Raw genomic sequence first — 24,152 nt, forward strand, 5'->3', positions numbered from 1 at the left:
ACAGGGTCAAAACCATTTAAACCATTTCCTCATTCAAACGAGTGTGCGCGTCCGCAGCGAGCTCAGGTCCAGAGAGGTAACGACGGACGCGATCGCGGTGTTCATGACGGATTTAACGCAGCGATAAGCCGCGCACGTCCCCGCCAGGTACGTAACGTCCATTCATCGATCCGTAAAGTTAGGCGCAATTTGAGGTGGATTGGGGCGATCGGGTGTTTGAGCAAGGGATAATCTAACGTTACATTTGCCCATATGTCGCAGTGCACGGGAGAAGTTGTACAACAAGGAAACGGATATTTATTTCAGCATCACATTGTGGTCGTGACGAGTCTTGAGGGGCTTAGGTGAGGGTTTCTTCTGCGTGGAAATAGACACGACGCACAAGAATGAGACGCGGACAAGTTTGTACACGCAGCTCGCAGTCGCTTTCAATGTAGGAAGATTGCAGAGAGACGTTTGGGTTGCGTAGTGTTTTATTGCATGTCTTTTCTGTTAAGGACTGATTTGATTAACATATGTAGTAAAGGTGTAGTAACTTGTGGATTTTGTGCATTTGTGTAGGCTACTACAAATACTAGTATGTTTAAAGTGGTTACTGCAGTGAGGCAATGCTAAATTTGTAATTACTGTGGTTTTACTACAAACACTATAATTAAGCTATTGTTTCTGTAGATAATTTTTGCAGTGTGAACTGCAAACATATCACTTCAACGATTCACTTTCTCTCATTGACATTTAGCCTATTCTTTTAGTTGTTTATGTAAGATTTAACTGTTTACACACTGGATGAGTCTTAGACATTGTCATTGGCTGGCTGACGTTGTCGTGACATTTGAAACTGAATAGTTAAAAGCAAAAATGTTTCTCAGGCAGCTATCATCACTTTTATCTATCCCAAATGATCCGGTTTGATAGTTGCCCATCAACCTGACTCTGAGGGTTGACATTAGACCTAGAGTTTTCAAAAAACAAGAAATGCAAGTTTCTGTTTTCCATATGTGGTTTTAAGCCCACTTGCAGCTGCTTTGGGTATTACTGATAAAATGCGCAATATGTCCTTTTAAAGTTAGCACTACATTGAGTGCTGAAACACTTTTAAGTAATCTGTCTAGCACGTTTTTTTTTTAGTTTGCAGGCATTGGGTGTAATTGTTTAAACGTGATCGTCATAGACCTATATAAATACTATAAAAGCTTTGCATAACAAAGTTGAATTTGAATAGATACCATGTGTGTTCCACCATTGTTTGCTTTTTTGGGAGTTTCCTGGAAATGCACATGTTGTTGAACAAAATATTAGTGTTTGCTTATAATTGGTTTAGCCCTTGATTTACACGTATTGAAATAGTTAAACCAATCTGATTTTCTTTTTCATTGTTCTGTGTTAATCCCCCTATTCCCTTGGTTTTCTAATAAATGTTGTTGTAGACTCTTGGGACTATAATCCTAATAAACGGATGAGATCATCAGTAAGTTTTATAATGGAGAGCAGTTGTCAGGCAATTTGGAGTTTTTTCTTTGATCCCAAATGGAAAGGAATGAAAACAAGCGCTTTTCAAATGTCACAATCCATACACATTAACCCTAAGGCTGTCAGACACAGTTTTCTACACGTTTGTCGCGTAGTGAAGGAAGACTGTTTAAATATGCATGCATTAGAAAGCATTTACAGCACAAAAATCGAGATAATTAGATGCAAACATTAAATGCAAACTGAAACAAATTTCTCGGTCAGGTTTTACTAGAAGTTAGTCTGTAATTTCATACAGCTGTCATGGAGGGGGAGTTTCTGTTTTGCAATGCAACTATTGTTGTGCTATCAGGCCACTTTCCTGGTATGTTACTGTAGGAAGATAAAGTGAGATGGGTGGGGTGTTGTTTTGGGAAAGAATTGTTGATCTATGCATCCCCTCCATCACCAGTCCATGTTCTGAAAGTCTGGTGTGATTTACAGTCTCAGTTCGCCATTATGAAGTATGGTAGTGAAATGCAAATGTTTTCAAATGCTGGCATAAGGACAGATCACATTATGTGTTTGGCGCATGCCAATGCAAAATTTATTGCCCCAATGCTAGGGTGTGTGAGTGTTTACCAGGGTGCTGCTAATGTGTTTTATCTGCTGCAATTATTAATGTGCATGTCACAATACACATATTGTAATGGTTTGCAAAATCTAAATGAATTTAATATTTGAGAAAGTGTATGGTCAAGGTTTTAGGTCAGTGGAGATAGCAAAGAGACAGGGGAGACAGAAAGAGTGATGCTTTTCCCAAAAAAGAATATGAAACCTGTCATGTTAGTTAATTTTTAAATATATTGTATTATTATTTCACAAGTTCGCATTAACATGTAATCAATAGGGTAATGTGATAATAAATCATATTTGGCGTGTTGTCCAAGGGGAGGGCTTAAAATTTTAGCCCGAACCCAGAGTACTCCCTCCCCTTTAAAGGTGCAGTGTGTACATTTTAGCGGCATCTAGTGGTAAGGTTGTAAATTGCAACCAATGGCTCAGTCCAATGTTCACCCCTCACTTTTGAAACGCATAGAGAAGCTACGTTAGCCGCCACCGAAAAAAACATGTCATCGTCAGAGACAACTTAGTCAAAAAAGTTTGTCCATTAGGGCTTCTGTAGAAACATGGCGGCACAAAATGGCGACTTCCACGTAAGGGACGCTCGGTGTATGTAGATAAAAAGTCTCATTCTAAGGTAATGAACACATAATGACTTATTATAAAAAGGTCTTTATACACCCCTAATGATATATTTTTTTATATATTATTTTGCATTTCTGTCAAGAGATCTTTCTAAAAATTACACACTGCACCTTTAACTGGGATAGCTGTACTAACATAGAGTGAGGCGATGGGGTGGAGGAGGAATGCTGCAAAACTGTCACGGGACAGAGGTGAGGGATTGCTATATAATAGAGACCTCTTTACGCTGATTGGTTGGATTACATGACCATGCTCTTCCTGAACTTAGTTAAATAAACTTCATTTAAAATATCATATCATTAAAATGTCATTTTATTTCTTCAGCCCAATTATCTTAAAGGAAAACACCACCGTTTTTCAATATGTTCTTACCTCAACTTGAATGTATGCGTGCCTATCTTTTTTCAATGCGTGCAGTTTTGGTCTTTGTGCAGTGCTTCTTGGGTGTGTTGGCATTTGGCTTAGCCCCATTCATTCCTATGGTTCCAAACAAAAGTTTTATTTTGTGCCACCATACCCACTCGTGCAACTACTCATGTAACAGTCTTTAAATAGGGAAAACATGGAAGTGATTGGAAGCTTCTAAATTCATCCCTGTTTGGAGCCATAGGAATTAATGGGGCTAGGCTAAATGCTAACACATACACGAAGTGCTGTACAAAGATTAAAAGTGCACGCATTGAAAAAAGATAGGTATGTATTAATTTGTCTAAGTTGAGGTAAGAACATAGCAAAACACTGAAAAACTGTGGTGTTTTCCTTTAAATAATATCTGATATTTAAGCACAAATGGTGCAGGTCAACACTCGAATAGGGCTTCAAAACAATTAATCGAGTCTAATCGTTTGCAGACTAAACGTTTTTGTTTACATCATATATGTATGTGTGTACTGTGTATAATAATTATGTATATATAAATACACAAACACATGTATGTATAATTTTAAGAAAAAATCTATTTTAGTATATTTATAATTATATATAATATAAATAATATATAAATATAAAAATGTATATACACATTCTTAAATATATACTTGCATGTGTGTGTATTTGTGTGTGTATGTTGTAAACAAAAACTTTTATTCTGCAAACACTTAGTCACCATTAATCGTTTTGCAGCCCTTTGCTCGAAAGAATAGTTTTCCATAGCAGTATTACTTACATTAGTTATATTTAACCCTCTGTGTACATCTCTGGATGAAACAGATTGATCCGATTTGCATGCAAATCAGATAAACCGCCATTAGCAGCAGTTGCTCTCAGTAATACAACTTGAACCTCTGTAGCATACACACTGTCTATATGATGCAATGCAAAGTAAAACACAGCTTTCAGTATAATCACTACCATTTCAATTCATAACCTACACTTTCTCGTCTGAAATAGGTGAACAGACAGATAAATACGGGTTTGTTTCTCTCGTATGTCCATAAATAATCTCTCTTATCTCTCATCTCTGTGCCCACCCATACCTCGCCTCATTTAGGTTGTCAAACCTCCCTCCCCTCTCACTTCCTAATAAACCATTTTAGCCATTGAAAACTAATTACAGAACTACAACCGAATGTGGGAAATGAGCTCATTATGGAAGAATTTGCTAACATAACTATGCAAGGGAGTGTGATTGTTTTTAGTTGACAGTTTCTCACAGTGTTTCCACATGGTGGTAAAATGGTTTGTGTTTGTGCACACTTGACTGAAGTGTAAAGGACCGGCTTGTGATTAGCTCCGCTTTGCATTTTTTCTCATGTATTGATATCAGAGAGATTTAAAATCCAGATGTTTACCCTGGGGTGACTTGTAAATAGTTTCCAGATTTCTCCTTTGATGTTTGGAGCTAAGGCAAATTCCAACAACCATTAGTTATTTTTTGTTTGTTTGTTTTTTTTAATGAGAAAATGTACAGTCATGACATCCTTAAATGATTAGTCCATTTTCTTAAAGGAATAGTCTACTCATTTTCAATATTAAAATATGTTATTACCTTTACTAAGAATTGTTGATACATCCCTCCACCATCTGCGCGCGCGCACGCAAGCGCCGGAGCGCGCCGCAACGCTCAATAGCATTTAGCTTAGCCCCATTCATTCAACCGTACCATTTAGAGATAAAGTTAGAAGTGACCAAACACATCAACGGTTTTCCCATTCAAGACGAGTAGTTATACGAGCAAGTTTGGTGGTACAAAATAAAACGTAGCGCTTTTCTAAGCGGATTTAAAAGAGGAACTATATTTTATGGCGTAATAGCACTTTTGGGAGTACTTCGACTCGGCGCAGTAACACCCTCCCTCTCCCATTTTGAGAGTGAGAAGGGGAGCGGACTTTTCAGGCGAGTTGAAGTACTCCCAAAAGTGCTATTACGCCATAAAATATAGTTCCTCTTTTAAATCCGCTTAGAAAAGCGCTACGCTTTATTTTGTACCACCAAACTTGCTCCTATAACTACTCGTCTTAAATAGGAAAATTGTTGATGTGTTTGGTCACTTCTAACTTTATCTCTAAATGGAAGCATTGAATGAATGGGGCTAAGCTAAATGCTATCGAAGCGTCGCAGCGCGCTCCAGCGCTTACGTGCACGCACACATATGATAGAGGGATGTATCAACAATTCTTAGTTAAGGTAATAACATATTTTAATATTGAAAATGAGTAGACTATTCCTTTAAAAAAAAAATCCAGATAATTTACTCACCACCATGTCATCCAAAATGTTGATGTCTTTCTTTGTACAGTCGAGAAGAAATTATGTTTTTTGAGGAAAACATTCCAGGATTTTTCTCATTTTAATGGACTTTAATGGACACCAACACATAACACTTTTAATGCAGTTTAAAATTGCAGTTTCAACACAGCTTCAAAGGACTCTAAACGATCCCAAACAAGGCATAAGGGTCTTATCTAGTGAAACGATTGTCATTTTTGACAAGAAAAATAAAAAAGATGCACTTTTAAACCACAACTTCTCCAGTCCTGTGACGCGCCAGCGCGACCTCACGTAATTGCGTAATGCCCTGGAAAGGTCACGTGTTACATATATGAAACAAACAATTGCAGACCATTTTTTGACATACAACAACGTCAGAACGGTCCTCTTTCTCCACACTTGTAAACAATGTAGTGTAGTTTCATGTGTGACCTCTTGACGTGATGACGTGTTGCGTGAGGTCACGCTGGTGCGTCACAGGACCGGAGATAGACAAGAAGTTGTGGTTTAAGTGCATTTTTTTCTTGTCAAAATTGACAATCGTTTCGCTAGGTAAGACCCTTATGCCTTGTTTGGGATCATTTAGAGTCCTTTGAAACTCTGTTGAATCTTCCAATTTAAAATGCATTAAAACTGTTGGGGTCCATTAAAGTCTATTAAAATGAAAAATCCTGGAATGTTTTCCTCAAAAAACATAATTTCTTTTCGACTGAACAAACAAAGACATCAACATTTTGGATGACATGGTGGTGAGTAAATCTGGATTTTTTTTAAGAAAATTGACAAATCCTTAAGAGTGAAATGCCTACTTAACATCAGAAAGTGACACAATGTTTTCTTCAGAAAACACACAAGGTTTGGAGAATGGGGATTCTTGTTCACATTTTCCATTCTTTGTGTTTTAGGTGTGGATCCAATGCTAACCCAATATGAGCACTAAACAAAAGTAGCTGATAACTTGCCTTTGGACATTCAGAGAGAGAGGCCAGGAAGAGAGAGAGCATCATGGCTGTGTTCAAGCTGGAAAATGTGGAAGACCTTTATGAGATTGGAGAGGTTTTGGGAAGGTAAAGTGATTTTAAAAATATCTTTACATAAAATGATTTTTTTCATGAACAATTCCAAGAATGCCAAAGATACCCATGTACAGTAATAGCAGCAGATGCATTCTAAAAAAAGCTGTGTGTTCTGTCCAATATTTACCAAACATGGCTTAAAAATAACCCAGCTATTTTTAGAGTGTGGGTATTTTGAAACGCATTATGGGATTATGAAAATATTCACTTGTATTACATTCTTTGCCAGTGTCTTGTAAATATGTTCAACAAGTTACACTAATCTCCATTCATGCTATTTATCACCACCCTAGTGGTCACTTCGGGCAGGTGCGTCAGGTGCGAGAGCGGGCCACTGACGTTTTGTGGGCGGGTAAATTCCTGAAGCTGAAGCGAGGCGCAGGAAGCAGATTGGGACTGGAGAGGAAGAGTGTGGAGAGAGAGGTGGAGATCCTTCAGTGCCTCAGTCATCAAAACATAATGGCTATCAAAGATGTTTTTGAGAGCAGGACGGAGGTGGTCCTCATCGTTGAGCTGTGAGTATATGTGTGCTTTAATATCAAAGCATACATAAAGAGAAATAAAAAAAGATAAACGCAGTGAAATAGAGTTAAGGTCTTATTTAAAACAGACGGTTGTTTAAATAAGACATTATATATAGCATGTGAACCCAGGTAAAGTCATTTTTTGTGATTTACTGAGCATAAAATTCATTCATATAACCTCTATATCTTTAATATTGACTTAGTAAGATCATGAAAAAGACTGAAATCAAGGTGAAAATGCTACTAATCTCACATTTGGATTGAGAATTTAGCCTAGATTTTACAGAAAGAGTCATACTCAGGCATACTAATCCTAAATCCCTTGTATCTGGACAAGGTTAGAAATTCACTGCCAAATAAAAAAACTAAATAACAAGAATAGTTTTTATAGTGTTGTTTATGCCCTGTATGCTGGTATAGTTTTCTGTAGGAAAAAAGCAAAAATGTATTGAAGATGTATCATTATACACCTCCTTTCATATACACATAGTGGTAGGTCACAGTGATATGTACTCAATAAATAATGACAAAATTGTATTTTGTTTGTGAAATATTTTGTTACATTTCTGCATTATACTACAACTCAGTCTTTCTTTATGTTCATATTGCTCATCTTTTTAATATTATGTTTTTATATAATAGCATAAAGGGTGGCGAACTCTTCGATTTCATTGCTGAGAAGGAAAATCTAACTGAGACAGAAACCATTCCATTCATGAAACAGATTCTGGAAGGTGTAAACTACATGCACCAAAAAAACATCGCTCACTTTGACCTTAAGGTAAGATGATGGGACCTTGTATAAAGATTATCTTTGTATGCTAGCAGGGTGGCTCTCAAGATTCTTTTGATAAATGGTTAGCAGATAAACAGTATATATATAACCATGTTCAAAACCTTCACAGGAAGTGGCATAGGTACTATCAACAGAATATATATATATATATATATATATATATATATATATATATATATATATATTTATATATATTCTGTTGATAGTACCCATGCCACTTCCTGTGAAGGTTTTGAACATGGTAATGTTGAAGTGTTGTGTAACTTTCTTATGGCAGATCAGACATAACTCATCTCCGACCGACATTAACATTAGTCACTTTCAAAAACTAATGCAATAATATTTCGATATGAACTCAAATTTGGACATATTTAGGGTTATGGTAAATCACAGAAATGTCTTACTCAGAATATCAACTGTATTTATACATATTAGCTGGGCTAATAATATACAGTGCATTCATAACATTTTCAGACCCCCTTCACTAAATTTTGTTATGCGTTGCAGCCTGATACTACAATCATTTAAAAAAAAATTCTCATTTATCTACACTTTGTACCCCATGATGACAACGTGAAAACTGAATTTTAGAAATGTCTGTAAATTTATTTAAAAGAAAAATCCCTTTTATGCAAGTATTCAGACTGTTTACTCAGTATTTAGTTTTCAATGTGAGGTATTGAGTGTACCTGATGCAAGTGTTGTTGTTTTTTGCTAGTTTCAGCCCAATGCAGTTATCATTTTAACATCCAGCGCCACATTGTTTTAATAGCAAATGCACTTATACCCATCTGTTTGTCCATGGGCTTGCTGGTCTGAAAACGAGGTCTGTTCGAGCGAAATTGTTTTTACCCAGTCTCACAATATTACGTACCTATAGACGGTTTCATCGGACGCACGTGATACACGTCTGGATCCGAACTTTACTTCCAATTTCGTTTTTTTAATTGTCTGACTAGTTGCTAAACTGATCTCTTGAACAAATGCCTCGTCGAAAATAACACATTTTTTGGTTTCCTAGGTAATCTATGTGTTGTTGTTTTTTGCTTGTTATATAAATAAACTACGTTTAAAGAACTTGGTTGTTATTTATTCTTAGCGACAGCCGCTTGTTTATGTTGTTACTGCTGAAACGGTCTATTGGCACGTAATTATTTTTCCGTGTTTTTCGTGATCGTATCACGAATTTGTGTTTGCGTGTCGTTGTCACGTATTGGTTACTCAACTGCTTTTTCCTATTTTCAAACTATTTTCACTTCGGTTTAGGATTAGATTTGGTGTTTGTGTTAGGATGTCACTTTAAGTACTGGTTTATACAATTTTTTCAGATTTTTAAAAATATTTTTTACATTTTAAACCATTGTCGCCTGGCGCAGCCCAGTCACAAGACATTATGTCCCTATAGTCACGTAATTTTTTTATTATTTTTTGTGATACTGTCACGAATTTCCGTGTTTATTCGTAATTGTATCACAAATTTCTGTTTATGTTTCATTTGTCACGTATTGGTTGCTCAACTGTTTTGTCCTATTTTCTTACCATTGCCGCTTCGGTTTAGGGTTAGATTTACATAAAATGACATTCTTACCCAAACCCAACTCAACCCTAATGCCAGGTGACAATGTTTTAAAATTTAGAAAATATAAAAATAAATCAGAAAAATAGTATAAACCAATACTTAAAGTGACATCCTAAGCAGGCTTGTGCACAATTCAGAATTTCAGAATTGGCCTCCATTCAATTCATGAATTGGAATTTGAATTGAATTGACTCCGCCCTACAGGAAGTTGAATTGGAATTGGAATTGGAATGACAGGAAGTGGAATTAAATACATAGCAATTCAAAGAAATTCCACAAACAAAACAGAAATAATCTCACATACATTCAGTGTTAGGAAAGTTACTTTGGAAAATTGTTTGGAAACCATTTTAAATACTTGGTTAAAGTAAAACATTCTGGGAAATGAAGTCATGTTCCCTCGTGTTCCACAAAATTACAATTACCTGGCGCTAGGGTTAGAGTTGGGTTTGGGTAAGAATGTCATTTTATGTAAGTCTAACTCTAAACCGAAGTGACAATGGTAAGAAAATAGGAAAAACAGTTGAGTAACAAATACGTGACAATGGCATGTAAACAGAAATTGGTGATATGATCACGGAAAAACGCGGAAATTCGTGACAGTATTACGAAAAATAATCAAAGAATGACGTGCCTATAGGTACGTAATTTTGTGAGACTGGGCTGATTGTTGGCACGTTGTTTGAGGCAATTAAAAACGATTAAGCCATTGACCAACTAAAACCTGGTCTATAGTCAATGTTGCAGTATTATTTTTTTAGTTAGTAATATGCGCTTATACCCTGCTTATTACACACTTGGGAGATGAGACTCTGATTGGTTTATTGCATGTTACGCCCAAAATATACCCATGACTCATTAAGAGAATAGGTGTGACCCTTTTGAATTCGAAGTGCACCTGCACCATGTGTTCAGACCATGCACTTGTGCATGACGAATTTATAGGATGAAAAACACATACGAAAATTTCTGACTTCCTTATCCAAAGTGTTTACAGTTGGCTAAGCAGAGACAGGTACATTAACTGTTTTGATTCTGCATGTTTTGCTTTCTATATTGATGTGTGCATTTGGGTTTGGGGTTTTTACTTCTTAAAATACAGAAGTAAAATTGAAACGACATGTTATAAACTTTCTTGTTTTAGCCTGAGAACATCATGTTGTTGGACAAACACGCCACTATCCCGGACATCAAAATCATTGATTTTGGCATGGCGCACCGTTTCATTCAAGATGAAGAGTACAAGAGTTTAGGTGGAACCCCACAGTACATCGGTGAGTCTGCAAATGTAGCTCGAATAGCAACACATGGTGATGATAACAACACAAATTCAAGAGGTTTTATTCCCAAAGAACACACATCTTATATGTGAAACTGTATAGCTTGAAAGCATTGTAAGTAATTTTCAATGCCGAGTTCAGGTAAACATGATCATAAATAGAGATGTGAATGTCTGGCCAACTCAGTGCTAGAGAACAATGGTGTTTATTTGATTCTGTGGCAAAACAAACCTCAAAGAGGATATTTAGAAACAGGGCAGAACTCTCTATACTAACCTGAAAAACGCATGCGAGGTAAACTTCAAAGGCCAGATATGTATGTAGTATTCAAGGTAGCAGAAGAGATGCATTCAAATGTTTGTGGTATTAAACCGGATGTGTCATTATTCAGGTTACTGGCTAAAAACATTGTCATTTCAGAAGTGTGTACCATTATAGTATATGAACTCAACTGTCGAAATTTTTTTAAAGTCTTTGTCAAGTCAGATATTAAATGCGTTCTCAGCTTTTCACATCACAGAAAAACGTGTTATTAATATATTTGCAATTTATTTTATTGAAGTAAATAAAATAAATTATGAAATTCTTTGAAAAAATAGGCAGGATTCTCTGCTCTCAAACAGTGGGGGCGTGTCCGCTGTCACCTCTGAAACCACACCCACTCGCGGGAAAGCTGCATTTCTGATGTTAATCTGGAGTATAGTGTAGTATTACATCCTTTATATCTCCGAAGAGTCTTTAGTTTAATCAGATTTATAAAAGAAAGATTAGCTTTACCAAATCTTTTCGATAACATGAAAAAATGAAGAAGGAGGAGTTACTACCGCGGGAGGAGCGAGTACGAGTCATGCAACACTATACAACACTTATAACTTATGATTCACTACATGTTAGTGTCATTTATATAATATGCACGTGACGCGCCTATTTTCAACGTAAGACAGAAGTCTTACTTACCGCATGCAACTCATGACCCGGTTAGGATTTTTTTATGAAATCCAGCGCATTAAACACACACGCAAAACTCCACTGCTACCCCGGATAATAAACTATATCCATTGTTTCCATAAGGCCGTCTTTCTTCTCCTTACATCCAAAAACACACTTCTTCTTTCGTGCCATTGTTGAGTTTAAAAATTAAACAATGCTGTCTCTTGATAAGATGTTTGCAAGTTCTAGCGTCTCCCGCTGATAGACGGGTGGGTGGGGTTTTCCAGGGGAAGTGCCCATAAAAAGAAGTGATATTTATAGAAACCCCTGAAACGTTTTGTAATGGGAAAAAACTTTCCAAAACTTGTACGAACCCTGGTGAAGTGCATTCGGCACAGAAATACTCTGTAACACGCCCAACACGCCCACTTTGCCTACGTTTCGCATGAGGAAACAACTCTATAACTGTGTTAATAAGTCAGAATGCATGAAATACCATTGAATCCTCCCCCCCCCCCCCCTTTAAACTTTCAAATACCACTACAACCTGAATGCATGCTCACGATTGTGTAACCATGCTCAGTTTCTCAGGTGCGTCATCGAGCCACCACCTAAATAATCTTGAATTTAGAAATTAGACAAAATTGTTAACGGTATAATAGTTCAGTACTACATAGTCAGGGCCAGATTATCCATAGACGGGATTGAGCACTAGCCAAGACTGCGACCACATGGAGTTTTTGACACAGTAGGACCAGGTTTTTTTACAAGTATTCGTGCATGTGCGCTCACAAAAAAAGTTTGCGTTCTTAAAAGTTTTAGTAATGGGCTACAGTGCTTCTAATAACAAAAAAAATGTGTCTGGAACCCTAAAGCACTTCACATGTTTTCACCCTTGGGCACAATCCAGGCCTGTACATAGTTCACATTCTTTATAACAGACAGTTGTTGGAAATGACTTTACCTGGCCTTTAATTTTTAATTTTGGAACACAAAGATGTGAAACCACTATGCTAAAAGCCTTAACTTACAAGTGTGTAGTGTACTTTATGGCTGAGAAGTGTGTGTATGTGGTTTTTGTGTGTATGCTGACTCAATATCCGCTGGAGTGAGTGTTGGACACCTGCTAGTGTCTCTGCCTCTGTTCATTTCCTTGAGCGATATACAAAGCTTTCAGTTCTGGACGTCTCCATAGAGACGGGGATAACTTCAGGTGAAATGACATCGCTGCTTGTGTTTGGCTGAAGTTGATTGGACAGGAGCAGAAATAACTGTTGTGAGATCACTGCTGTAGTTCACTCAAGGACATGGATGTGTTGATTTTGAAATTCTCATGCATGGATTAGCTCCACAGTATTTTCTGGGCTTTAACTCCTTACTGTCCATTGTTTAATAATCATTTTACTGGCTCTTTTTCTTAAACACATTTAGACCTATAGGAGATGGGCATTCTCTTCTTATGCAAAAAATTACTTCTAACCCAGAAAAAATTTAAGTCTTCACCTGTTACCTCTTAAAGGACAAGTTCGGTATTTTACACTTAAAGCCCTGTTTTCAGATTGTTTATGATGAAATAGAACGATTTTGACTAAAATTTCAACATATGCGGCTGGTATTTGTTGTTTCACCTCCCACCTCTACAATGTGTGTATAGGTGCACTGGAACAATCCTTCCTAAAATGCATTAAACTTTCGTTTACAAAGACGTGAAACTCACCAAGTGGTCAGGGGTGTTCAATGATATGCTCACATAGTTGAAAAAAACTACGATAAAACCTGTTGGAATGCGTATTTTGCAGCGATTTTTGTGTGAGCATATCAGTGAACACCCCTGACCACTCGGTGAGTTTCACGTCTTTGTAAACGAAAGTTTAAAGGCGGAGTCCATGATGTTTGAAAGCCAATGTTGATGTTTGAAATCAAATATCACGCCCCTACCCCAATAGAATCTGGACCTTCTATTGATAGACCCGCCCCACACATACGCAACCCAGCATTTGATTTGATTTGATTGGCTATAAGTGTGTTTTGGTAGTCGGCCCCTCTCCTTTTCCAAAGCGTTTTTCAAACATCATGGACTCCGCCTTTAATGCATTTTGGGAAGGATTGTTCCAGTGCACCTATGCACCCATTCTAGAGGTGGGAGGTGAAACAGCAGACACCCGAGAATTCTCGGGGCAGCCGCATATGTCCAAATTTCAGTCGAGACCGTTCTATTTCATTATAAACAATCTGAAAACAGGGCTTTGAGTGTAAAATACCGAAATTGTCCTTTAAATTTAGCCCTAAAACATTTTTCTTTAGGAGGCTTTTAATAAATTTGTTTTCCTTATTTGTTTATTTTTTTAGATACTGTTGTTGCTACATAACATTTTTATTGATCAAAAATTACCAAAATTGTGCATTTCGCACACTGAAAAAAAATAAAGGCTGGATTTAAATATAGTGCATAATATTTGCATCCATTTTTGTAAGTAAGCATGAAATTTTAAGATATTTATGCAACTGCTTAAACTTTAAAGTAAAACTTCATGTATTTTCACATACTTAATACGTTTTTATACAGGTGTTTTGTTTAGTTATTTTACAAAGATAAACTGTATTTTAAAATAATATTACTGTAGCAATTTAATAAAATAACTAATAAAAGCCATATATTTACAGGGATTGACCTGAAAAGTAGTTGTATTTCATGTATTTTCACAGAATTTATGTTTTTCTACAGTTTTTTTGTATGTAATTTTGAAAAACATTTTTTACCGTAATTTGACGGAATTTCTCTGGCGACTTTGCTGCCAGAGATTTACCGTTTTTTTACAGATTTTTTTACAGTGTACTTTAAAAAATGAATGCAAAAATGATGCACTATATTTTAAAGTAAATCCATCATATAATTTTTTACAGTGCAATATGCATATAATATGCAATATGCAAAACCTGAATACTTCAAAGTATTTTTACTTTAAATGTGTAGGTACACTGTAAAAAAACTGCAACATGAAGTTAAAACAACTTCGCTATGCAAGTCAATTCAACCTACTATTTTAAGTTTTGACTTGTGCTAAGTTAACTTCTAAAAACAAGTTACAGAGGCAAGTGTATGTATATGAGACAAGTCTCAGGTTGATGCAGAAAAAACAAGCAAGAAAGAGAGAGCAATGCTTTATTTTCCCAGAATGTCAAACATTTATGTTACTCATATAATTGTCAGTATAAATTAATTTTATTATGATTTAAGTTGATTTTACAAACAATTTAAAGCATTGTTGTATCGCATATGATATTATATATCAAATCAAAGCACATTGCATTTTTCTTCAGCTTAAAGGCGGAGTCCATGATGTTTGAAAGCCAATGTTGATATTTGAAATCACCTAAACAAACACGCCCCTACCCCAATAGAATCTGGACCTTCTGTTGATAGACCCGCCCCACACATACGCAACCCGGCATTTGATTTGATTTGATTGGCTATAAGTGTGTTTTGGTAGTCGGCCCGTCTCCTTCTCCAAACCGTTTTTCAAACATCGTGGACTCCGCCTTTAACGTAGCACCACCTTCTATACGTTACATATTACTACGCTCACTTGTTCAGTTTAACCTTAGCCGCTGTATTTTGCTACTTATGTTGTCTATCGATTTTTCAGTTTTTTCCCTGCTTCTATTAATGTAAAGCAGTTTGAAACAATTACTAATTATGAAAAGCACTATATAAATAACATTGAATTGAATTAAATCATGTAACCCTATGGTTATTTTATGATTTATGATACGTTTTTAATGGAGAAGCTCAGGCAACTGTTTTGAACACACAGACACCCCTATGTACACACAAACCTTCTGGATGGATCTGGAAGTATCACAATTGTCTCTTACACAATGTAACTGTGTACTTGAGGACTAGTAGTTTGCAACTGATAATAGTAGCAGTTATCCACTGACACTTTACTTATCATAAGGACATACATCTTATACAACAAGGGTTTAAGTGCTTTTCTATGGACATTATGTGATAGGCGGAATTGTTATCTTAGTAACTTGTCAGTCCGTGAGTCAGTGATTTAACCTGTTGCTCACACATAACACTTTTTAATTGGCTTCAGAAGATTATTTTTAAAGTGCATGAGTCATATACTGTAAAGTAATTTTATGGTACTGGAGCTTGACAGGCCCTGGTGACTTTGCCTTCAGTGTAAAAAAAACGTTTTAAATATGTAAAAATGTTTACACTCGAAAACAACATGATTCAGTAATGACATATTTTTTTTTTATTTTTTGGTGATTTATTTCTTTAAGTAATTTCTGTAAAATATTAAAGAAAAACAAACAGTGAAAGTACTTTAATCTTGTCAACCAGCCAGTGTCTACTAGTCAGCCAGTTTAGATCAACAAAAAAAAACAAAATGTTGCTGAGTTAGTGTCAGTTTTAAGGGAGGTTTGTTCACATAACACTGTTGGGAACACATCGCACTCCACTGTGGTCCATGTGAGGACATGAGAAATGCAGATGTTTTTAAAGAATACTTAACAACATCACCCTTAGTCGTTTTTCTGTAATGTTTTTTTTAAAACTGTTAGTTCTAGTCTTTGATTCTGATTGGGCAATAGCTGTGTTTTATTTATGATAAAACACAGCTATGACCTCTGCACCCAACCATTCTGTGTATCACTGCACAGCACACTTGAATTTTACTTGAATGTTGCAAATGTTTTTGTTTTACTTCTTTGCTTTACTTAACGTTTCCTAAGGGTTTTATTAGGGCTTTGTTTTAAAAGTCACATAATTTTCAAAATGGGTCACTATTCTGCACCATTTTGCTTGAGCTTTGAGATCATGCTGAAGAAATCAATGAAAAGCTGTAAAAAAATGAAAGTGGAATGTTGAACATGTTGCGTAATGTTGAATGGACTCTGTGTAGTAAAGATTTTAACCGTTTCATTGCTTGAAAAAGTAAGCAGACTGAGTGCATTTAATTCAGTAATTTAATGATGTATATACAAAACAACATATAAATCTAAAAATCATTTTTTTGTCTCTCATAGCCCCTGAGATCATCAACTTTGAGCCTCTTACTACAGCAGCGGATATGTGGTAAGATTTACCCGGTTGAAATTAGAAACACACTCACGTGTACATTCTGTGTTAAAGTGCATGAGGGAGTTTTTAGGCATGCTCAGACCTGATTCTGATGTCCCCAGGTGTATGTGTACATGTAAATGTAACTATACAAAGTCAAACCTCTTGTGCATTTCAAGTTGCGTGACTACAGTACATAAGGATTGTCATGTTCACATGCTATTTTGGCGTTTGACAAACACTGTGGCTATCTATACTGTGTGATAACCAAACAGTTCACGAGTTGTTACAGTAATGCATGTACAGTTTACATTTGTTTTAAACATTCCTGGTGCAGCATGGTACTGACAATAGCAAGGTCATGCTATTGAAATGTTTACATTGAAGTTGCTTTGGTGGCTTTGCATGGGAATTTAGTTTTAAGTACACATTGTATATGCATAAGATAATGAAGATGATTTATATATTCTTGTGATTTTATTTTCAGGAGCATTGGTGTCATTACGTACATTCTGTAAGTATTCTTTCTTTGCTATGCTCTTAATGAAATGAAACACCCGGCAGGCAAATCCTTTAAGAGTTACCCCCTCCCCAAAGTCCTGCTTTGAGTATTCAGATTACACCTGAGACACACATTACATCAGAGACGAAACCTCTCTTTAAAGCATTGTGCTGTCTTAAGTTTATGGGAAAGGCCCCTTGAGATCAGATAAAGTATGTCAAAAATGAAGTACACCAGATACTAAACAGATACCAGAGACTTTTAATGGCTTTCTGCTTTCTAGCAGCTGAACAGCAGGCTGTCGTTGTGTTTAAGCTTACAGAAGCATGCATCAATACAATTATTTGTATATGCTATATATAACATAAAATATTTTTTTATAATCATACCTAATACTAACTTAAATTTTTATATCTTAGTTATATAACATTATTAGTGTTGGTTGTTTTATTTTGTTAGAGACATTTACAAGAATGTAACACTCATGGTAACCATTGTTGCTTCCAAAATACCATAGGAACTACAGTAAATGTTACTGCTCTTTAATCATAATTTATATCAGACGTTGTCTTTGTAAGCATTGTTTCTATTACATATGATGGCTAAAATGCTACCCTTTTTAGTTTCTCCAGACAACAAAATATTTACTTGGCAGTAAAACCAATTGTTATGCATGTATATTTACGTCATCAGTTTGAGTGGCCTGTCTCCGTTCCAAGGCGAGACGGATGAAGAAACTCTCAAGAACATCGTGGCGATGAATTATGAGTTTGAGCCTCATCACTTCAGCCAAACCAGCAACATGGCCAAAGACTTCATCCAGAAACTGCTAGTTAGAAATCAGAAGTAAGTATTGCACACACTGAAATATTCATTCATGTAACTTCTAACAATACGTTCTGAATAACTTTTTTAATTTAGTGCACATTAACTCATTCCCCACCAGTAATTTTTGAAAAGTTGCCCGCCAGCATTTTTGTTCCACAAAATGTCTTCCAGGAAAATGTTCTTCTAAAAATATATAAACATTCAAATATATCAAATGAAAGAACAGGCCGTTTGGTTTTAAACAAACAATAAACAAACAAACAAACAAACAAAACCGGTAAAAGGGCTTCATCCGATCTATATTTTTTCTCTGCCTGCTTATACTCTTAAATATGGGTATTTTTCCTTAAAAATGTTTTTTTTGCAAAGAGCTGAAATAATTGAATTTTTGAGAAGGAATTTTGTTAGAGATCAGATTCAGAACGATTATCAAAACAGAGTTTAAAATGAGTAAATAACGTTTTGGCTTCGTTTTTTTCATAAATTGGGTAAATGGATTATCACGGTATTGCAGATTAACATAAAAATTCATCAGGAACAGTTTTTTATGCAAATGTTTTCTCTTAATTGATAATTCGTCAATTGTGGGGAAAGTGTTAATGGCCTAAAGTATCACAGGTTGTATGTTTTGCATCACTTTGAATTTGAAAAATGAGACATTGCCTCTTAAAAAGTATTTTAACTTGACATTTTTACAGTGTACAATACATTTATTTTATTGGGATTGTAAATTGGTTAGAGTTTTTTAAACAAATAATCTGCACCCTGTCCCATGAACCTTTTTTAAAGAATTTTTATTAGGGCTGGTCATAGATTAATCTCATACAAAATAAAAGTGATTTTTTTTTGCATAACATATGAGTTTGTGCTGTCTGTAATTATTATGTATATATAAATACACACACATTCATGTATGTATATAAAAGAAACATTTACATGTGTATATATATTTATTTATATTTTTATATATTATATATATAAATAAAAAACAATATATAAATTAAAAAATTCTTATATATGTGTGTGTGTGTGTGTGTGTGGTTAAATATACATAATATTTACACACAGCACAAACTCATATATTATGCAAAAAATTACTTTTATTTTGTATGAGATTAATCTACAATAATCTATGCCCAGGCTTAATTTATATATAAAAATCACACTGTAAACCATGCATAGACTGCTTTTTATGGTAATATATATGCTATGCTATAGGCAGCAGGTTGTTATCGCAGAAATAAGCCCTGACAGTGTGTCTTATATCACACTGAAGGGGCTTATTTCACGATAACAACCAGCTGCCTGTACATTTTTCCGCTTATTACACGACTATTTACGTCATAAGTAAGGTAAGGAACATCAAATATTGATTTGAAATATTTTATTTCCTCATTTTAAATGAATGCAGACCTTCCATGAGGAAAACCTGTTTACTTTCGGTTTTAAGATGAGTTTCAAGACGTTGAAAGGTCATGAACACACTATTTGGTTTAATCATTTGTAAATGTAATGTCATATATGTTATTAAAAGACATATTTATTTTAAATTTTGTGTAATAATTAAACTGTACCTATCAAAATGATTTGCAGCATCCGGGTTACCGTGTGTTATTAGTTTTGAGCGGTTGTTATCTGGGAATAACAAAGCTGCAAATGTCGCGACTGGCCAATCAGAATTAAGCATTCCAACAAGCGGTGTAATAATATTCTAAATGTATTTATTTATTTTATTTATTATAAAATTAATTTATTTCAATAAATAACATTTTTTTTCATCCTATGCTGAAAGTCCTTATTACATGATTTTTTTTCAGGGTTCTCAAGATCTTATCCAGACTGTCTTTATAATGTCTAACTTTTGCTTAATAATAACTTTTATAGGTAATACTCATTTACTTTCATTTGTATCTAGTGAAAGAATGACAGCAGAAATATGCCTCATTCACCCCTGGATTAAGGTGAGACATATATACTCATCTATTGTGTTTACTTACAGTCTTCTTTATATATCTGTCTTACGCTTGGTTCTTGGTTGTATTAACTGTTTCATGTCTATTTCTCTTATAGCCTTTGAATAGAACACAGATCGCCAGGAGGAACCGCTCCTCTATCAACATGAAGAACTTTAGGAAGTTCAATGCAAAGAGGAAATGGAAGGTTGGTTTGATATCCAATGCAGCATTTCTGTTAGGTGTATTCAACAGTTGCTAATGCTAACAGTGACTCACTGTCTCTTACCTAACTGACCTATGAGTAGAGAGAGACACCTGCTGTTCACCAACAACACTGAGTCATTGATTTTGTACCGCATTGTTGTATGCTATATTTCTTAGTGTATGAATTGCAATTTTTTTTCTTTATAGATGTCATTTAACATGGTTTCAGCTTGTAATCGGTTTAGTCGATTGCAGTTACTGTGTAAGGCCCGCTGTACAGGACAAGAAGAACTGGTGAGATGAATTTATATATTTATATGTATATAATTTATATTAGGCATAATAATAATCAGAAATACTTTAAATTATTTTAAATCAAAATTAAAATAAACATATAATCATTAGGAATGGTTTCACTATCAAAGAAATAAAAAATTCCAAAACCCAAAATTCCAAATGATTGACTGGCAAATCAAAGCGATCTGATTGGCTTAACATAACCACGACCCGCAGTCATTGTTTGTTTGCAGTTTACAGACTCTACTGATGTCAGAGAGACAACAGTGGTATTTAAGGACACCGATTTCAGTGTTATCTGTGAGGTAATAGGGACATCTTCTGCTTGTCCTTTCACTAAAGAAATGTAAAATGAACATACAGTAATGCTGTATTACTGTGCAAACTAAATGCAATATAATAAATGCATCTGCTATACTGATGTATAAATACATGAATAGAACATGTATATTATACATTGTTGCTTTGCCATATTTCATAAAAGACTGTGAGATTCTCTGCAGTCTGCAATTTAGTGCTGGGAGGCAAATGGGATTTAATTTAGCATCGAGTCCGTATGCTGTTTACGAATGCCTCACTGTTCCTATTGTTTTCCAGAGAGATTGTGAGAGCGACCAGGAGGACACAGGGACCAAACCCGCCTCTCTTTTACGCCGCCGTCTTAGTAGCAATTCATAAAGAGAACCAAAAACGTCCAGCATCTCCCTGTAATGAAATAATGGCAGTCATTATTTCTGCAGTACTCTGTACCACCGGCAGGGGGAGGTCACGCGCACTTCATCCGCAATCCAAGGAACCCTTCCCACTCAAAAGGCCTTGAACCTTAGTGCATGCGATTGCCTAACCACCACACTTACATATCCTGTTACAGTGGAAGACGTCATTTCAAAGAAGGATGGGACCATGAGATCATCGTGGTATTTTTTAAAAACTAATATGCAAGCATGTTTATGGAGCTCTACCTCTGATAGACTAAAGTGCTACTGACAGGAGGGTCTCTGAAGGATGTACCTTGATCAAAATAGTTTTACTCACCCGGGATACAAATCTGTGTTTTATTGTTGGTTTGGGAAAAGAGAGAAGAAAACTCTTGGGATTATTTTTTATAAAGTTTAACTATAAGTGTGAAGTTAGCATGGCACAAAAGCAATGACACAAAACGTATGTCAAGAAAAGTAAATTATAAAAAAAGGACCTAACAAGTTGAGACCTCTGGGCTGAGTGCCTTAATCTATACACATCTTTTCAAAAAGCGACTAATATGTGTTGTCTTGTCTTGAAAAGCACACTTTACTCCCATTAGTGATGATAACATACTCCCCAATACTGCCTCAGTAGTTTTGTGTGACTGTGTGTTTCAACCAGTTGCCTTTCTCTGTTTGGCTAAATTGTAATAGAAATATTGTGAAATGATCTGTAAACATGCAGCTTGTTCTTTAATGTTTATTGCGCTAATACTGACAGTTGTACTAAGTTAGTATGGGTGTTGGTGTGCTTGATGAGTTTATTATAGTGGCCATTTACAGCATGGTCATCTTTTACTGTTGGTTATTAATTTATGAGATTTTAAAACGGCAAATTGTGTTTGATAAGCTTAAGGGCAATTTTAATTGCTTTTTAATGCCTGTTTGGACAATTTATCAACATTACACAGTGGGTAAAATTTAATCAACATAGATGTGAAGAGCCACTTAAAATGTACTTGAACATCATATTGCAGTGTTGACTTTTATTCAAATGCTGCTTGACTTTAAAGGCGTCTAGACACTACTTGTTTCCTATATTATCAGTGGGTCAAGAAAGTATATTAGATTTGTTGTTGATAGCGAATATATCAAACAATATTTTTATGAAAAGAGAAAATATTAGCTTATTTTTTCCAAAGTATTCTGGTCTTCCTTGTAGGTCTATAATCACTGTTCATTTGAAAAAGTCTTCCATCATTCAGACATTAAAGCATTGGCCTCTTTGTACACAGTCCTGCCTGTGATGTATCGCACAACTGTCTGTTGTATCATAATATATTTTTAATACTATAATATAGTTGATGTGCAAGAATGCTGTTGTGTGCCTTCTGTTATGCATTGCTGTATTATTATGTAACAGCACAATGTATCAAATGTGATAATAATTGACCACTGTTTGATTTAGTACAGTTTTGTTTTACTACTTTATTTATGTCTATAGCGTATCAGATTTGTATCACACACACACACACACATTGTTTTATCAGAATGAGAGGAAGCCCTCTGTTTTCCTGCCCTGTTTTTGCAGTATTTGTGTGTGTTGTTTTTTTTAGGTGCGTTTGTGCATGTTTTATGATTTGGTGTGTTGTTTTTGTATTTTTTTATACTAATGTATGTTATAGAAAAAGTTGTAGTTAAGAAAGATAGTTATTAGATGCATGCAATTTTATTCCTGTACAATTTGTTTGTAATTCCTGTCTAGGTTTGTGTGGCACTGTGGCATAGATTAAATCCAGCTTGCCCTTAAATTTAATCTTCTGTCATTTATGTTTCATCACATAAACATATGCTGTGCTCAGTTGCTGACCATTAATAAAATAAAAGTCATAAAATGTTTGCAGAATTGCCACAGAAGAATGTTTTTTTTGTTCCCAAAAGAACCATTTAGGTAGAGGTATGTTGAATAACCTTTTTTTTCTTTGTTTGGATTACAAACTTCACTAAATAAAAATGTCTGGTTCTGTACAGCCTGACAACGAATGATAGATAGATAGATAGATAGGTACGGTACGGTATGATAACAGATAGATAAATAACGATAAAAAATAAAAATCTAATAAATAAATAAAAATATATAAAAATTTAACAAGTTAACATAGGAAAACATTATGCATCAGTGGTAATACAGAAAAAGTCATCATAATATTTCAAAAATCTTTTATTTTGTTTTTAACAAATTTAAGGGATTTTAGAAATGTTTAAATTTCGATTAGGAAATGTGGAAAGTTAAGCTGAGATTTAGAGAATTTTTGTTTGTGAATACATTTTTTCCAAATGAAATAAAAATTAACAATGTAATTAATTGGAATATAAGATGTGCCGTCATAGTAGCAAATTATTTATTTTAGCTGGAAGGAATTGATAGAATCAAGGTGTTTACTTAAATGAGAATATACATTTTTCCAAAAAAATATTTTTTGTCACAATGAGAAAATAAATGGGTCAGATAGATAGATTTTTTTTCTTAAATTTTAATTTCAGAAATTCAAAAATTATACAAGGAGTTATAGATAAATATACAACTTGCAACAAGTGAAAACCAAATAAACATACATTTTAAAATAATTACAGAAATAAATAAGTAAAAGAAAGAAAAAAAGCCAGTTGTAAGTTACAACAATTTAAAGTAACAAAAAAGCTTCATGGGTCATTCTTGCCTTTTTGTTTTTAATTTTGTCTAATTTAATACCACATTGTTTAATTTCTTTTATAAAATGTTCATCATTTGGCTTAGCTTTCGTCCATCTTTTCACATGAATGTGATATTTTCCAAGTAAAATAAAAAGTTGGATAAGGAAGCACATTTTGGAATCAACAATGTCCAAAGAAAAAAACTACATCATAAAGATCAATTTGTACATATTCCAAACAACCTAAAAATGAAGTTAGATACATCTACCTAAACATTTTTAAGTATACGCAATCAAAAAA

General features: G+C 34.9%; 1 protein-coding gene across 4 annotated transcripts; it reads left to right on the forward strand.

Annotated features, from left to right (window-relative positions):
* Positions 1-7: 7 nt before the first annotated feature.
* LOC129454941 (death-associated protein kinase 2) lies at positions 8-23,057 on the forward strand. 4 transcript variants are annotated; one of them, XM_055219532.2, is made up of 13 exons: positions 8-147; positions 6,333-6,494; positions 6,797-7,018; positions 7,670-7,808; positions 10,547-10,676; positions 16,656-16,704; positions 17,177-17,203; positions 17,885-18,037; positions 19,935-19,980; positions 20,090-20,179; positions 20,386-20,472; positions 20,709-20,780; positions 21,073-23,057. In XM_055219532.2, the coding sequence occupies exons 2-13, from the start codon at positions 6,433-6,435 to the stop codon at positions 21,151-21,153; spliced, it is 1,158 nt and encodes a 385-aa protein (XP_055075507.2). In that variant the 5' UTR covers positions 8-147; positions 6,333-6,432; the 3' UTR covers positions 21,154-23,057. The 4 variants fall into 4 exon arrangements, with proteins under 4 accessions (XP_055075507.2, XP_055075510.1, XP_055075508.2 ...); XM_055219533.2 differs by lacking the exon at positions 8-147 and adding an exon at positions 205-344; XM_055219534.2 differs by lacking the exon at positions 8-147 and adding an exon at positions 411-433.
* Positions 23,058-24,152: the final 1,095 nt, after the last annotated feature.

This window comes from Misgurnus anguillicaudatus, chromosome 20, assembly GCF_027580225.2.
Source record: "Misgurnus anguillicaudatus chromosome 20, ASM2758022v2, whole genome shotgun sequence".
In the NCBI taxonomy this organism is placed as follows: domain Eukaryota; kingdom Metazoa; phylum Chordata; class Actinopteri; order Cypriniformes; family Cobitidae; genus Misgurnus; species Misgurnus anguillicaudatus.

Excerpts from the sequence above, each read along its gene's own strand:
- LOC129454941 (XM_055219532.2), top strand. The coding sequence starts at position 6,433 with ATGGCTGTGTTCAAGCTGGAAAATGTGGAAGACCTTTATGAGATTGGA. Across the intron at positions 6,495-6,796 it reads ATTGGAGAGGTTTTGGGAAG|TGGTCACTTCGGGCAGGTGC; the intron begins GTAAAGTGATTT and ends TCACCACCCTAG. Across the intron at positions 7,019-7,669 it reads GTGGTCCTCATCGTTGAGCT|CATAAAGGGTGGCGAACTCT; the intron begins GTGAGTATATGT and ends TTTATATAATAG.